General features: G+C 44.0%; 1 protein-coding gene across 2 annotated transcripts in view; it reads left to right on the top strand.

Annotated features, from left to right (window-relative positions):
• THADA (THADA armadillo repeat containing) overlaps window positions 1-17,864 on the top strand; it is a 264,934-nt gene that overhangs the window by 192,695 nt on the left and 54,375 nt on the right. For both annotated transcript variants that reach the window (XM_080914535.1, XM_080914534.1), the window contains exon 30: window positions 8,929-9,023. In XM_080914535.1, coding sequence (XP_080770661.1) covers window positions 8,929-9,023 — 95 coding nt within the window. The remainder of the gene's footprint in view (window positions 1-8,928; window positions 9,024-17,864) is intronic.

Genomic DNA, 17,864 nt, shown 5'->3' with positions numbered 1-17,864 from the left:
GCTGTGTAAAAAGTTTAAAGCATTTCTTGCTGACAGCTGGGCTTATGCAAGCTAGTCAGGGTAAAGCAGTCGGTGCAGTTAGTATGTTTAACTGAGCCTTAAATCACATTGCCCAGGATTGGGGCTTCACACTGCAGTGGAAAGTGAGAGATCGTCTCTTCACATATTCGTGTACCAGGCATTCAGTCCCCAACTTAAGATGTTTTATTCGTTTTAAATACCAAAATCTGCAGCCCCTCCCTGGAGTTCGTAATAAGCCCATTTGAAGGCACAGAAATAACTTCCTCCACTCATTGCCGTTAACCTTGGGAGAATGGGGTGGAATGTTGCTGTTTGAAGATTTGTGAAATACTGTCATGGTCTGACTTCATAAAGCCCTAGTACAGTGGAGTATTGTTTTCCTTTTAATGTGCATCAAGTTCTGTCTCTTAGATAAAGCAGCATCTTTCTTGACCCATGTCCAGTGAATTCAAGCCGGTTCCAGTTCAGACAGTAGAGAACAATGTGGTGGCATGCTGGAGAATGTAAAATGAATGGTACTTCTAGGGCACAGTGCTATGGCCTTATAATTCCAGCACTCAGGAAGCTAGAGCAGGAGGACTGCTGCTTAGTTCAAGGCTAGCCTAGTCTGCATAGGGAAACCCTGTCTCTAAAGCCAAAATATAAATAAAAGATGGAAGCTTTGCTCCTGTTTCAGAAACCACATGAAGATGCTAACCAGATGGTCCAGTGGTTTAAGACAACTTGCTATACTTGCAGAGTACTTGGGTTTGGTTTCCAGGATCTGCCTGGCAACTGACAACTATCTATAACTCCAATTAGAGTTGAAAGCTAAAGTTAGGACAAGGCTATGTGGTGTCTCAAACCTTTAATCCCAGCACTTGGGAGACAGAGGTAGGGAGATCTCTGTGAGTTTGAGGCTAGCATAGTCTACAGAGTAAGTTTTAGGCCATCCAGAACTACATGGTGATACCCTGTCTCGAAGAAAAAAAGAAATACTAGAAGTTAGGGTAAACGTGGAGAAGGCTAGAAAAGACATGGCAGTAGTGGTGCCGCAGTGTGGGAGCCAAGCACATGAGAGCTTATCTGTGGTGCGTGTCAGGCATGCGGCAAAGAGGCCCAACACTGGCTGTGTGGGTGCACTCCAGCATGCCCTTTATGCTTGGCACGCTGTCTTCAGGGGTTGTGTTTGGGACATAAATACAATGTGTTTGTCTGGAAAACCTTGACTCTATTTTTGGCTTTGCCCTGATTTTGGGGAGGTCACTCGAGCTCTATGAATAGTGTTGTTGATTCTGAAATATGGAAAAAATAATGTCTATGTTTCTTAGTAAAAAGATAAAAGTAAAGAAGAATATTTTAAGATAACTTTTTCATAGAATGTGATATACTGATATTCTGTTGCTCTTATTGCTGGAACCAAGGTCCAAGCCTAAGTCTTGCCAACTTTATATGACCATAGCTTGTCAGACGTGCCAGAAGAAAACCCCCCATCCTGCTTGTCTGCTGCTGGGAAGTGAGCTGGAAGGATAGAGGCTCTGTTAGCATGCTATCCCATACTCAATGCTATGCAGCCTCCAAGACCAAACTACAAATAAGGTCTTCTTAGACACTACTTCTCTCCCATAATTCCCAGCTCATAGCTTATTAAGTTATTAACCAGCAATTTCTCTGGCAGCATATTAAACTTTGCTTTTAAACAAGTCACAGAGGGAAACATGCATCTCTCATAAAACTATTTCCCAGCTTTGAACAAATCCCAAAACCCACACAAGGTCTCTTTTTCATCATTCTCTGCACACAGCTTGAATACTAGTGTATTAATAATAGAAGGATGGAAAAACACAGAAGTCTCTGCGAGTACAAGGGGTCCCTAATGGCCCTTACAGACCAGGTGAGCCTCCCTGCAGTACCAGGGGAAGCCATGGCAAGCAACTGTATGGTTCCCCCTGTGTGTGGCTGAGGGGAGTCAGAGCAGGCTGTGTTCCCAGACCTACCTTGAGATGGGGACCCCAGTGCCTTCCACAGACTGTGAGTGGGGCTTATGGAATACCTCCCCGGGACCCTGTCAGAGGGCAAAGGCCTCAGCACTCCTGAATCCTCTCCCCTCAGAAAAGCTGGTCCCCCAGGAAGCACATGGCTTTGTTACTTGTTACTTTCCCAGACACTTCCAAAGTAGGGTCTTTCTGCAGATGCCCTGAAGGCTGATCCACACCAGAACAGGGCGCTGGGGAAAGACTTCATTTTAAGAGCCCAAGATGGAGAGCTACATGGTAGTGTCTTCATTGGGGGTATGAAAGCACTGGTGGTTTTAGTTGCAGTAATCACTCAGCCCACCAGCACCACCCCCTTCTGAGGGCAGGGTAATCTCAGGACTGGGTAGCCTGCCAACCCCACATGTTGCTGCCAGCTGGCTTGCATGCCAATCTGAATCCTAGTTGGTACCATGGAGGGAAGTAGCTTGTTTAAAATGACATATTCTGCAATTCATGACCATTTGGCATCGTGGCTTAAACAAATCTCCACTTGTTTCTCGAGTGTCATTTGCTGATTGGTTGCTCAGGCCATGGTAACGATGGGGATGAGAATGGCTTAGTGTGGCCTGCATCAAAGGAAGATCCTACGTCCTAGCCACAGCAGCTCTGTGCGCAGACAAGCTCTGGACAGCCTCCACAATCGAGCTGAGCTTCTGCGATTGCTGAGAGGAACCGTTGGGAAACTCAGGGACTGGCAGAATGTCGGCCAGCACAACAGCTCCTCTGAGGCTGGTCAGGAAAGGCATCCCTAGAGGACAAGCTTGGAGAAAAATGTTAAATAAAGGGCCCAGCACAGCAGGTCAGGATCCCAGTCATAACAGGGTGTGCAGACGTTATATATAAATGGTACGTTCTCTGCCACTTTCTGGCCTCCTCTCCTTCCTCTGGCACCTGCTCTGTCCACCTTCCTTCTTCCCTGATCTGATGGCCCTTGTTGCTCTTCCCTGCCACCCCTCCCTATGACCACAGCCCCTGTGTGGGCCTGCTGAAGGCAGGACTACTTCTCCTCGCTTTCAGCCAGAAGCCCCTACTCCTCTTTGCTGGCTTCTTTGATCTACAATTTGAAGTTCTCAGACCGGGATGAGCACTTGCTGAGACTCCAGATCCCGTCAAACATGTCAACTATAACTGATATATGTCTGGCACCTCCTCCCTCCTTCATGAGATTCTTTTTCATTGCTTTTTGTTTTTTTCCCTCCCCCTATCCTTGTGCAGGATACCCCTATAGTGTTCAGTAGAGGTTAGCCTTGGATCCACCCAGAGCTTGGGGAACAGTTCCTTGGGAAGTCTAGATCAGCTTTCCTAAGACTTAAATACCAAAACCAGGAGCTTGAAGCAGGACAATTGTTTCCATCCCTCTCTGCACATAACCATGGATTCTTACGGAAGAATTTGCTGTTACATAAACACAGTGCATTGTCTCTTTAGAGACCCTGTGGATTCACAGTTTTGAGTGGACATCCAACCCATCCAAGCTGATGGGTTGATCCACTTCAGCCTTTTAGGCTTCAGAGCTCTTTACAGTTGATCAGCTCTGCTCTAAGCTCTCCCCCCGGCCCCTGTGTCCTTCCCACGGCACTCCCTTCTGGTCTCTTCTCATCTCTCAACACTGCATTCTCCAGAGATGCTGGGGACCCAAGTTTTTAGGTGTACCACTTTCTCTGGGGATGTCAGTGCCAGCCTGCTGCCCAGACTTCTCACCAGGCCTCTCTCCTCTCCTAGCAGCCTTCATTTTAATCTGTTGATCCCTCTTTCAAGCCACCATCCTATGCTAGGCTATATGTTTCTCCCACCTAACTAATAGATTTCAAGTATCTGTTTTGTTTTAAATAGCCAAAACACCATACCCCCACTTTAAAAAAAAAAAAAACTTTTACAAGGTTGGCTGGTGTGTGTGTGTGTGCGCGCACACATGTGTGCGTGCATCTATCTATGTACACGGATACACATGGATACACTAGATATATACCCTGACTTGTGAAATCTAGTATGACTTGAAATTGTGAACGATAGCTTATAATTTGCACACTCACCTCTAAAAACCTGCAACAGATTCTGGGAGGCAGAACCAGGAGGATTATAACAAGCTCAAGGCCAGCCTGGTCTACATAGCAAGTTCCATGCCAGACAGTTTTATACAGCAAGACCCTGTCTCAAAAATACACAGACACCATCTAGGCTTGGAGGCACATAACTTTAATCCCAGCACTTGGAAAGCAGAAGCAGGAGGATCTCTGTAAATTCAAGACCAGCCTGGTCTTCATAGTTAGTTGTAGGACAGCCAGGGCTACACATAGAAACTCTTGTCTTGGAAACTAACTAACTAACTAACTAACTAAAATGCCCCCATCACCCACACACACCTATGGAATCTAATTCAGTTTTCTTAAGACTCAGCAGATTTGTTTTCAGGAATGTTAGCCTTCTGTATACCCATAACCTTACTGACACCATGCATTCAGTGCAATGGAAGGTATATCTTTACCTAGAAGAAGAATTTAAAAGTTAGGGAAAATATTTAATAATTTTACCTAAAATTGTTGCATTTCATTAATTATATCTTTTTTTAAAGATATACAAGATTAATCATTCTGGGCAAAAACTTTCTGGAAGTCCTGTAACAAAGGTACTGGAACTTCTAGAATACCCTTGGAGTTTACTGTCTCTCTCCCGACCTCTTTGCTGTCTCCATCCTGTCTCTGTCACTGGCCAGGATCCAGCACTTTACTTCACAGCTGGTGAAGTGGACATATATCCTACAGTTTGAGAACCACTACTCAGGGTTCTGCGTTCCTTGAGGGCAGTGGCTGTGTCATCTTCATCAGACTCTGGCTCTCTTCCTACCTCCTGCTAACTTCTGAGTAGATGTTTTCTGAATGAATAGGCCTCAGTTAGAACAGATCGGCAGCCTCTGGGATTCCGGAAGGACCAAGAGAGGTAAATAATTTATCACAGGCTTCCCAAGAGCTCCTGCCATCCTCTAAACACTAGGGCCATTGTGGATAAGTCCTGCCTTCCGTCTCCAGCCCCCAGCTTCCAGGACAGAGGGCAGAAGGTGTAATGGAGTTCAGAAATTTCCCAAGGCAAAGACACCCTCATCAGGTTCTCTGGTGGGTGTTTGTAAAGAGACAAATGAGTTTTAGAAAGACTGGTGGGAGAAAAACAAGGTTCTCAAAAGAGCCTTTATTTCATCTCTTCTATGTAAACTTAGTCCTCATGCCTGACTCCTGCACCTTCTAACACTACTATTCTGCTGGGTTTAGCTCATCTGTTAGACCCCGACAACTACTGACTTTTTTCAAACACTATAAATCTTCATTAGACAATGCCCATGCCAGGATTTTTTTTAATTTGGATGTTAAAGAGGAAAAAATCCCCAGCCTCCCCCCAAAGCCATGTGGCTTGTTTCCTGTCCAGCTGGCTTGCTGCTCCTTGGGGTTTTATTCCCATCATCAAAGAGACTTGACAGACCAGGAACAAACCTCTGGCTCACCCTGAACTCACATATACTGTGTCCAAGTCAGAGTGAGTGAGAAAGAAAGACAAAAGTATTTTTCTGACTGAGAAGCCAGGTCAGAGAAAACCCAACTCTCTGACCTACATGGGCCTGTTCTGTGGCTGTTCTGGAGGGTGGAGCCATGAACTGCTTTGGCCAGAACAGCAGTGTCGTGACCACGAGTCTCTGTGCATGGGATCTAAAGTGGCCCAGAGCCTCGAAGTGAAGCAGCCAGAGTGCCCTGTCTGCAGTTTCCCAGGAAGCCAGTGCATGTGGTAGCCAGTGTGTGCTTAGGAAATATGCAGGGGGTTCTGTTCATTTAGGAATGTTTTAAAGGATGTTAGCTGCTGCATGTAGCACTTGGGAAGCCCAGGCAGGAGAATCACTGCAAGGTCAAGGCCAGCCTGGGCTACATACTGAATTTTGACTTTAAAAAAAAAAAAAACCAGCAGGTTTTACAGTGGCACGGATCTATATTCTCTGTATTTGGGAGGTGGAAGCAGGGGAATCAGGAGTTCAAAGACATTCTCTGATACATAAGAAGTTCAAGGCCAGCCTGGGCTATGTGATGTCCTGTTAATGATAAGCAATAATAATAATAATACAACAGGACATCAACTTATCTAAAAGTCTCATTGTAAAAGCCTATTATTCACTGAGTTTTAAAAGCAAACCACTTTCCCACAAGCTTGTCCAGAAAACACTAAAGCAAGAAGCTGTGACTGCAAGGCCATACCAAGAGGATGGTAGCCAGCAGTAACTTAGGACATTAAGATTACCCATTTGAAGCAACTCATTTGTTTTCCTTGCACATGCCAGGTTCTTTACGACCCACCAGATCCCCCTTCCACATGTGGTGTCAAATTTCAAAGTGCCCTCTGGTCAACTTGTCCATCTGAATTTTTCCCACCTTACCCTGCCCACGCTCATTTATGAGGACTGAGACTGTAGCTCAGTGATAGGGCACTTGCCTCTCATGCTTGACATCCTAAGTTCAATCCCCAGTACTGCCCCCAAAAGACAAGAGAAAATAAAACAGAGTGTACTGACATTCTTATAGGTTGTTGCCATTTCTCCTGTCCACTCATTTTCCCACTTCATTCCTTGGGTCTTATCTAAGGATCTCTGTTGTCCCTGTGTAACTAATCAGAGGCCTAATGCCATTCTTTTTGTCTCTTCTTCCCTGCCCTAGCACAAAGCTTCTGGGGTTCATTGAGTTTTCTGTCCAAGCCTGCCTGCCTATTTTCTGACTTTGTTCCCTGAGTAGTTGTTTGGCAGGATGGATCCCAGTTGTCACTGGTCGAAGGAAGAGGAGCAAGGATTTGTGACTGAGAAACTAGAGAGACAAGACAAGCGCAAAGATGGGCAAGATTGGGAAAGAACGACAAGGGTCTGGGTGGTGCTTGGGCACTTGCCTCCCAAGTGTCAGGATCCGAATTTAGACCCCAGAACTCATGTAAAAGCCAGACAAGGCAGGGCATGTGTGTAATCCCAGTGCTGTGGAAGCAGAGTCAGAGAAATCACTGCAACTTGCTGGCCCAAGTTCAGTGAGTACCCAGTCTCAAAACACATTAGAGAGACAAAGGGACGGCTCAGAGGGCAAAAATTATTGCGCAAGCCTGGTGACTAGAGTTTAATTCCCAGAATCCACAAAAACAAACAACAACAACAACCTCTACAGAGCTGTCCTTTGACCTCATGTATACTGTGGCATGGTGCGCATCATATGCATGAGCAACACACACAATAACAATTTTTAATTTTTTAAATAATAGCAAGGGGAGCTGGAGAGATGGCTGAGTGTGTAACGGCACTCGCTGCCAAGGCTGATGGCCCGAGTTCGATGTCTGGAACCGGGGTGGCGGAAGGAAGGAGACAAATGATCTCTGCTCACCCCCATATCATGCAGACACAATACTTATAAATTAAAAATGAAAGGATAGAAGTAGTTGAGAAAGATGCCTGGCAACAACCTTTTCTGCACATACATGTAGATTACAGGTGTGTACACCATACCTGGTGATGGGACTTTTTATGTTAGAGTCTGACAACAAAAGGATGTGTGCAGCTTAGGACAAAGGTGGAGGCAGCTGTGGGAACAAGTGCACAGATGGGAAGGCCAGGTTCCGACTCCACCCTGAGATGTCTCCACCTGCCAGGCCTTGGATGCCATTTCCAGTTCACTGTGACATCTTAATGCTCCAGTGACTCACAGGGAGACAGTGATGTCTGCTCAGGTCACAGAGATAACAAATGGCACAAACTATCAGACCCCACTATGCCACTGAGTTTACCACAGGTGCTGGGTCCTTAGCACAGCAAATCTGGACCTATATAGTCTCAGTCTGAACTAGGGCTCAGAGCCAGGGCTCTTCAAGAACTGTTTTAAAAAGAAAATCTAAGCTCCTTACCTGTAGGTCCAAGGTTAAATGAGCCAGTCATTGAAAAAAGAAAAGCATCTCACCCATTGGGACCTCAGCTCCAGTGTGTGTTGATCTGTTGTTCAGTGACTGTTTTCAGTTGGCACCTGAACCTCATAACCAGTGAGTGCTATCAGGGAGCCCATTTCCTCTAGCTAAGAGGAAATACTATATCTTCATGACGCCTTTTCCCTGTTTTCACGTCAGTAGGATAGAGACATTGGCATCTTAGGTTATCTGGAGCATGGCAGGACACACTTTTGTCTGTCTGGTCCTCACACAGACCGTGGTGATTTGAGTGATGGCCCATGAGCTCTTATAGTTGAATGCCAAGTCATTTGAGATGGATTAGAACTATTAGGAGACATGGCTTTGTTGAAGTAAGCGTGACCTTGTTTGAGGAAGTGTGTCACTTTTAGGTTTTAAAAGCCCACACAGGGCCCAAATCAGGATGTAAAGGTCTTATACACTGTCCTTAGTGCCGCCATGGTCCCTGCCATGACCATAATGAACTAATCCTCAGAAACTGTAAGTAAGCCTCCAAGTAAATACTTTCTTTGGGGCTGGAGAGATGGCTCAGTGGTTAGAGCACTGACTGCTCTTCCAGAGGTCCTGAGTTCAAATCCCAGCAACCACATGGTGGCTCACAACCATCTGTAATGGGATCCGATGCCCTCTTCTGGTGTGTCTGAACACAGTGACAGTGTACTCATATGCATTAAAAAAGTAAATAAATAAAAAAGTGTTTTATAAGAGTTACCTTAGTCATGGTGTCTCTTCACAGCGATGGAAGACACAGACCTAGCCTCTGTCACAGGCTCATGGACTCACTTTTTTACAGATTGCTGATTTTCTTCCCACCAAAAATAGTCATTTTTAGTATCCTACAGCTACCTGATGACACGCCTAGTAGAAAACACCCATTTTCTCTTTCCCAAGGTCCAGGCAGTTTACTCTCAACTCTTTACTTTTCTAGGCAGAATCCATGCTTGGTGACCAGAGCTGTATATATTGACATTCTCTTCCTGCTGACTAGCTGCCTGGACAGACCTGAAGAAGGCAAGCAGACAGGTATGACTGGCAATTCTAATTCTACCTGGAACGTTGTAGAGTTTTGAGCAGCGCTACAACATGCTCATCCACAGCTCAGTGTGTGAGACTGACCAATAGAATCTATGAGGCCCTTCCTTGTTTGCTTGAAATTTTACCATCAAATATGCTCTATTTGGTCATCCAGAAAAGAGTGAACTCAGCTCAGATACCCTCTGTGTTCTGAAGACCTTGGCCTTTTGCTATTCTGTGTTTTTCTTTGAAAATGTCATCATTTTCTGTACAGAGATAGCTGAACTGGCTCATTTGCTGTTGTATATTTAAGTCCCTTATAATATATAAGGGTATATTATAATCTACCCTTCATTACTTCATGGAAGAGTTCCTCCCTCAGTCTCTGACTTCATATATGTCCCTAGGCCATGTGTGTATCTAATTATAGATCCACATATAATTGTTCTATATGACTCACAAAGAGAATTAAAGAAGGAAGAGCATCCCAAATAAAAATAATGTGGTATGTTCATATAGGAGATCTCAGGAAGTATAGTACATGAGTTCCAGGCCTCAGGCTGAAATGGATTTTCACCCATCCAAACTGGAATGCAGGACAATGAGCCTGCAACTGGTTTAAGCCTCTCCTAACTGATTAGGCATGTCTAAGTACGCTATACAAGCAAAGTCAGGTTCTGGGGACGAGGAAGTCAGGCCTTTCCTCACTTACATTTAACTTGACCATGAGCTGTTACCTTCAGGAAATCTGTCCAGGTGTCAAAGTTCAGCACCAGTTTAAAGTATTCTGTGGGAAGGGCATTGAGACTGCCTCCCTCAGGTTAATGTACATCATTAGTCCACACAGTCCCTGTGGCCATGCAGAGGTAATCAGAACACATAATCCTCACCATACCCAGAAGTATAAGATCATGTTGCTTTATGGGAAATATACCCTGTTTGCCAGGCATTGTGTCCCATATCTGTATCTCAGCACTGGAGAGGTAGAGACAGGAAGATCTCTCCTCAGCTACTCATTGAAAAAGACATGATGTCTGTGTATATGACACACGTATGTGTGTGTGTGTGTGCGCACGCGCGCTATATTCATAGAATGTACTCATGTAACAATAAATAAATAAATAAATAAATAGTAAATTTCAATAAATGTAACAAAAATAAATAGTAAATACTCATGTAACAATAAATAAATAAACAATAAATAGTAAATTTCCTTCTTGGGTCTCTATAACTAACCAAATATCAAACAAACAGTGATTAGACTGGATAGCTCTCTCTAGGGTATAACCAATGACCTTACAGTATTGAAGTCTGCTTTTGTATTCATGGATTGTTTCCAGCTCCAGCAGCATCTGAACACTAGGTAAACCTATCATCAAATAAGTGGTCCCTTATTAAACTGCAAATTTAGTATGTTTCAGGATCCTATCATGGTATCAGATTCCTCTGGTAGGCTTCTGGAGGGATGAAACTTGGCTTGGGTTCTTTGTAGCCTGGCTAAGCACTGTATCTGTAGTAGTGCAGTAGTCTAGTATATAGTAGGCCTCATGAAAGGTGGTTATTAACTATTGAATGCAGTAAATGCAGTTCTCATTGATTTTTAAAATAGCCTATTTGTTGTCAGGATACAGACTTGCCAGATGTGGTGGCACACACTTGTAAATCTTAGCCCTTGGGAGGTAGATACAGAAGGGTCAGGAGTCCAGGGTTATCCTCAACTATATAATAAGTGTGAGGCCAACCTGAGTGTACAAATGGTCAGAGGACAGCTTTCCAGTTTTGGTTTTCTCCTCCCACCACATGGACTCTGGGGATCAAACTTAGGTTATCAGGCTTGGTCAAAGGTGCCTCTGCCTGCGGAGCCATCTTGCCAGATTGCATTTTCTTTTTGTTGAAACAGGATCTCACTAAGTAGTCCTGGCAAACCTAGAACTTGCCATGTTGATCAGGCTGAACTTTTAAGTCACAGCGAGCTGCCTGCCCTGCCTCCCAAGTGCTGTGATTACAAATGAACTTAATTTAGTAAGTCTAACATTAGAGAAAGCTCATTCACAGATGTCAGGGTTATCCTAATAACCGGGAATGGGGCCCAGACCAGAATGAAAGGTAGCCATGCTAAAAATAGCTCAGGGGGTTTAGGTAGGAGAGACTTCTTCCTTTTATTTCCATTTTAATAACTTTATACCATACCTCAGTTTCATTCCTGTGTATGAACATACATTTTCATTACATTTTTGTGAGTGTGTGTACAACTTTCTAGGGTTGGTTCTCTTCTGTCTTGTGGGTTCTGGAGATTAAACTAACCTCATCAGACTTCAGAGCAAACACCTTCACTTTCTGAACCACCTTGCTTGTCAGATACATTTACATAGTAAATGTATTGATAAATTGGACTAATTGCTAAAATAAAGCACTGATTTGAGGGCGATTTTGGGTTAGGTTTTGCGTGAAGAGGCTCTGCCCTTCTTCTCACACTTTGTTCTGTTGGTGGCATTGAATGGCCATTCCTAACTCTGAAATGCCTTAGAAGTACCTTGGAAGGGCTGGGGACATGGTGAGAAAACAAACACTAGAACGACTGCCCTATGACATGCTTCATGCCTGTCAACGTTATCTTAGTTCTAAATCAGTCTGGGCTATTTCACTCACTAACTGCATTTTAAAATTCTAAATCTGGGACTTAGACCCACAAGAACACTCAGTCCTCTGTATTTTTTTCTCCTTTCCTGTCATCATTAGCATACATCAGTCACCCTCAAAAGGGAAAATTAGTTCCAGCTGAGCTGAGAGACAGTGAAAATCTAGAAGCCTGGTGACCGAGGTACAGGCCTGTGCAAGGTGTGCAAGGGCAGGACTTCAGTTCTGATCTAAAATCTAACCTCAATTACTTGTTCTACGGCAGGAAATTTTCCACTAAAATATCTATTTGCTAAAATAACTCTCTGGGACCTACTAAATACTTATCCTGTTTGCTCTGAGAGACAATCTTTTTGCCTGTAGACCCACTCCTTAAATTTGTTTTTATTTTTCACAGCTAATGAGTTTATTTACTACATACTTAAATAAATACCATACTTAACCTCTCTCCCTGTTCTTCTCCCTCCCTTCCTCCCTTCCTCCCTCCCTCTCTTGGTGAGCTCATGAGTAGGTTTGTTTTTTTTTTTTTTTCAGGGTCTCATTCTCTGAATGTTGTTGTTGCCATTCTTTTTGAGATAGGTCTCATGTAGCCCAGGCTGGCTTCAAACTCACTATGTACCAAGGGTGACTTTGAGCCAGGCTCAAAACTGAACTTGGCTTCCTGCATGCTCCATCACCCAACCCCATTTTACTTTGTGCCATCTGGTTGTGTGATTCTCACCCATTGTCGTCCGGTTTCCATTGCTGTAAAGAGATACCGTGACCAAGATAACCTAGCATGTATGAGGATATCTGTTCTACTCTCAGTTTTAGAAAGCATTATTTTTAGTTTCATCTTACTTGTCATGGTTAATGATGGCGGCCAGCTGTTGACGGCTAGCTCTGTGTCAAGTACCAGCATCCCATGTGCATGAATGGAAGAGGTGCTGGTGTTTCTTCATTGCTCACACCTAGGCAGAGAAAACCATCTAGAGCCATGTGTAAGCTTCCTAAGATGTTAGAGCCCAAGCTCTCCTTCTCCCACAGGTGGCGTGTCTGAAAGACCGCCGTCCAGACCCTGCAACAACCCAGGCCACATTCCCTGTGCTGCTGCTTCTAAATCAGTTTTTACAGTGTCTTTCCTAAGAGAGTGTGGGACAGTCTTAGATTTGCGCTGGTCTCAAGTGTATTCCTAGAAAGAGAGCACTTGCCACTCTGGGCAGACCTGCCCTTTTTGCCTTCAAAATAGACATATTTAAGGCCGCCACAGCAACACTTCCCAGTAGCAGGCTGCTGGGGACTGCTCTGTAGTTTCTGTGTTAGTTGGAATTGATAGGTCAGATCTCATCACTCTACCAAGTATAATAATCACTCCTTCAGCTGGAATCTTACTTTATAATTGTTACTATTTTCCTTCTAGATGCCCTAAAAGTGACCAGTTCACAAGCGTGAATTAGAATCCTAACTTCTAACTGCCAAGCAGTATGCTCTGTAGATCATAGTTGGGTAAGAACACAGGCCACTCTGTAATGAGCTCAGGTTTGTAGACTAGAAGCTGAGTGATACCAGCCTTCCCTCTAGCCAGCCTAGGTGCTGTGGGTGGTCAAATGGTGACGTCAGTGTGACGGGTTCAGCAATGCTTTTTTTTTTTTTTTTTTTTTTTTTTAATGAACACTATGCATGATGTAAAGAAATACAGTCCATGATTTTGTGACCTATGAACTTCCTTTACTTCATGCCTAGGAAATGCAGCTGAGCAGTTACAGAGAATAAAAACATTGGCAGCCTACAAACACCTGCCTTGGTTATCCAGTCTAATTAGGTCAGATGTAACCAGTTCCATCTGCGCAAATTGAACATGATTTGTACTGTCCCTCAGCGGCATGCTTTTAGTATGTGCATGGAGACCTGTCTAATGTGACCCGGCTGGAGTGAGAGAGAGAGGAAGAATTGAGAACAGGTTTGAGAGGCTTCTGGGGACTTTTGATTTCTGAGCCTGCACCTATGAAATTTCAAGGAAACTGTTCAAGTTTTGCCATCAAGGGATTAGTTGGTTTTGGCAGACACTGGACTGTGTTCTGAACTGTTGCTTTTCCCAGGGAACTCTGACATTAAGCAGGTAGATTCCTTCTGCAGAGGAGCAGAGCAGGGTGGTACTGGATGAGTGCCCTGTACAGAGGCCACTCTAGGAACTACGGCCTCCTATCGTCTAGTTGGCAGGAAGATGGAGACTCTCCCAGGGAGTGACTTGCTCAGCCATGCAGCTGGTCACTGCAAAGGACCCAACTGTCATATCAGTGACTCAAATTAAGGGTGGTGATGGTATGACACTTGGACTGAGTGTCTGCATCCGTGACAGAACCATGTCCTAAAACTTTCCAACTTGTACTCCTACCCCAGAAGAAGAACTGTTCAAATATTCAGGATGATCTCAGAACTCTGGTTCCTGCCTCTCCTCTCTCCAGCCCTTCATCAACAATATGAGAAGCTCATTGACCTGTATGTTAAATTTCGGTGCACAGTTTTTTCAGATCTGTCGGGATGTTTTGCATAAATGGAGAGCATTCCTGTGGTCTTTCATGTCTTGGCTGTTCCACTCAGTGCTTTCGAGTTTCATCCATGCCATAGCCTAAAGCTGCACTCTCTTCATTTTATGGCTAGAGTATTCCACGGTGTCAGCATCACTTTTTTAGTCATTATCAACTGATGAACATTTGGTTGGCTTCTACATTTGGTCTTTTGTAAATAACGTCTCTATAAATATTTGTGGGCATTTTTTCAGTTCTTCTGAGTAAATTGCACAGAGGAGTAGAGAAGAGGGGAAGGGAGGAGAGGACTGGATATCAGCTTCTGGAGGAATTGAGGTGTTCCTGCCAAAACACCCAAGGCTCCTAGTTCTAGTTCCTCTGCAGTACTTGGTACTGCCTGAGCACAGTTGCCTGCTGTGTGTGCAGTGGCCCTGGCCTGCTGTGTGTGCAGTGGCCCTGGCTGTGCTGTGTGTGCAGTGGCCCTGGCTGTGCTGTGTGTACAGTGGCCCTGGCTGTGCTGTGTGTGCAGTGGCCCTGGCTGTGCTGTGTGTGCAGTGGCCCTGGCTGTGCTGTGTGTGCAGTGGCCCTGGCTGTGCTGTGTGTGCAGTGGCCTTGGCTGTGCTGACTTCCCTCTGACTAGGGATGTGTCACCTTGCCTGATGTTCATTGGTTATTCGTCTCTATAGAAATGTCTGCTCAGACTTTTTGCCAATTTTTAAAAGATTTATTTTTATTTATGTGTGTCTATGTTTCTGTATGTACATGAGCGTCCTCACAGACCAAAAGAGGTTATCAGATTTCCTGGGGCTGGAGTTATAGTGGTTGGGAGCTGCCTGTGTGTGTTCTGAGGGCAGAACTTGGGTTCTCTGGAAGAGCATCGTGTGCTCCTAAACATTTAGGCATCTCTCCAGCCATCCTTTGCCCACTTTAAAATTAGATTAATTATATTTTATACTTGTGAAAATTATAATATTCTTGATTTCAATCCTTTGTAAACTATCCATACTTGTAACTTTTTTCCTATTCTGGGGAAATAGGGGATGTTTCTCACTTTTTATGATAGTGTCTCGACGGAAAAAGGTTTGTGTTTGAATAAAGTCGCTGCGTCTGCTTCCCCTGTGCTGTTCTCTTTGTTTAGAGAATGTCAAGAGATGGAACCCTGAACATCTGCAAAGAATTATTTGGTTAAATGCTTTGATTTTGTGTGTGTGTGTGTGTGTGTGTGTGTGTGTGTGTGTGTGTGTGTTTAAACCTAAGCAACAAAACAAAAACAACAAACAACCAAATGCTGTTGGGCAGTAGGGGTGCACACCTTTATTCCCAGCAGTACGGAGGCAGAGGCAGGCATATCTCTGTGAGTTCAAGGTTAGTCTTGTCTACAGAGAAGGTTCTAGGACAGCCAGAGCTACATAGAGAAACCCTGTTCCAGAAAGGAAGGAAGGAAGGGGGGAAGGGAGGGAAGGGAAGGAGGGAAGAAAGGAAAAAGAAACAGCCAGAATGTTTATGAAAAGAGCTGCCCAGTTTGCATTCCCAACAGAAGAGTGGTCCAGTTGCACCATGGTCTAGCCAACACTTAGTATCATCATTGGCAGCTTAGTTGTTGGAGTGAGTGTATGTAGTGTCTCCTGACTGGAAGTTACGTTTCCCTGATTAGGTTGAACATCTTTCCATTTGCAGTATTTGCAATCTTAAGCAAAGTATCTATTCAACATTTTACACAGTTCTCCTATACGTTGATGTTTGACTTACCATTGAGTTATAAGTTCCCTTGGTGCATTCGTGGGGGCAGGGTGGAGATGAGAACATGTATGTGCCCTCAGGCATGTGAAGAAGACAGCCTGTAGGAATCCTTCTACCACGTGGGTTGTGGGAATCCGCTAAGATTATCTGCTTGGCAGCAAGTGCCTTTACCCACCTAGTCATCTTGTAGGCCTGAGGTTTTGTTTCTTATTTCATGTGTGAGTTTATAGAGATAAACATTTGGGGAATAGTTTTTCCCTGTCTTTGACTTACATTTTTAGTTCCTTAACAGTGTCTTTGAAGAGCAACAGTTTTGTTTTGTTTTGTTTAAGTTTTAGTTATTATGTATACAGCATTCTGCCTGCCTGTACTTCCACAGGCCAGAAGAGGGCACCAGATCTCATTCCAGATGGTTGTGAGCCACCCTGTGGTTGCTGGGAATTGAACTCGGGATCTCTAGAAGAGCATCCAGTGCTCCAAACCACTGAACCATCTCTCTAGCCCCTCATTCTTAATTTTAATGACGTCCAATTGATTGTTTTCTTTTGTCTTTCTTTTTTTAAAGACGTATTTATTATATATAAGTACATTGTAGCTGTCTTCAGACACACCAGAAGAGGGCATCGGATCCCATTACAGATGGTTGTGAGCCACCATGTGGTTGCTGGGTTTTGAAATCAGGTTGCCTGGAAAAGCAGTCAGTGCTTTTAACCACTGAGCCATCTCTCCAGCCCTTTTGTCTTTTTTTTTTTTTTCCTCTCTCACTCACTTCCTCCCTCTCTCTCTTCTCTTATTTTTGTGAAATGACTTAGGCTTTTTGTTCAGTTTTGGTTTGATTTAATCAGGGTCTCCTTGTATAGCCTAGGCTGGTTTAGAACTCACTGTGGAGTCCAGGTTGCTTTAAACTATCATCCTTCCTTCTCCAGAATGCTGGGATGATGGGTCTGCACTATCGCTGTGGGTATTTAACACTTTTTGCACCCTAGTTAAGTCGTTATTATCTCACGGTCACAACTATATTCTTTTCATATTTTCTTCTAAAGCTTAGTGGGATTGTATTTGATTGATTCATTGGGTGGTTAGCTGGCTAACTGGCTGGTTGGTTCGTTGATTTATGATCAACCCAAGGCCTTGGACCTCCTGCTAGGCATGCACTTACAACTACTGAGCCTCACCCTCAGCTCTAAAGCTTTATGACCTACATCTATGTAACTCCCATATGATAGGAGATAAATGTCTCATATTATTATCACTTTCTTTTTTTCCTTTGCCCACTTTCTTTCAGGGGTTCTTGTCACATGTGTTAGGTCACCTGAAATTTTCCTACAGGCACCCCATATCTTAGGGTTTTTTTTTTTTTTTTTTTTTTTTTGTTTGTTCTTTTCATTCCATTTTTCACAGCTTCTATCTCTATGCCTACAGATAACTATTAACTAGTCTTTTTCTGTTGTGTTCTCATCTGCTGTGGATTCCATCCACTGTGTCTTTGTCTCAGACACCGTGCTGCTTATCTCTAGAAGTTTCCTTTGGATCTTTTACAGCTTCTGCATTCATCTTCAGGCTCAGTTGTCTTCTACTCCTCACCATGCGTAGCATATTTAATATGATGTCCACATGGCCATGCCTCTCATCACATATGATCTCTGCACCTGCTTCTTTGTTATGAATGTCCCTACTTCTTTTCCTGCTGGTTACTGTTGAATACAGAAAGTCTTGCCTTTGTACTAGGAGGTGTTGGCCCTTTGTTGCTCACCTGTTTCAGCACAGTTTTGTTGCTTAGGTCACTTCCATCTTCTGAGGAGTGGTTTTAGTCTTGTCCTGGAAAGTTTGGTCTGAAGAGTCTTTAGTTTAAAGCAGATGGCTCTGTTATATATGTGATGTCCCCACACTACAAAGTCTACAGGACAGTTAGGAAAGCAAAACTAAGACAAGGCTTGGGAAACATAAGGAATTGTTCAGCCCACTG

This window comes from Micromys minutus (genome assembly GCF_963924665.1).
Source record: "Micromys minutus genome assembly, chromosome: 3".
Classification (NCBI taxonomy): Eukaryota; Metazoa; Chordata; class Mammalia; order Rodentia; family Muridae; genus Micromys; species Micromys minutus.
The sequence above is the reverse complement of the archived record's forward strand: the minus strand, read 5'-3'. Positions and strand labels throughout refer to the sequence as shown.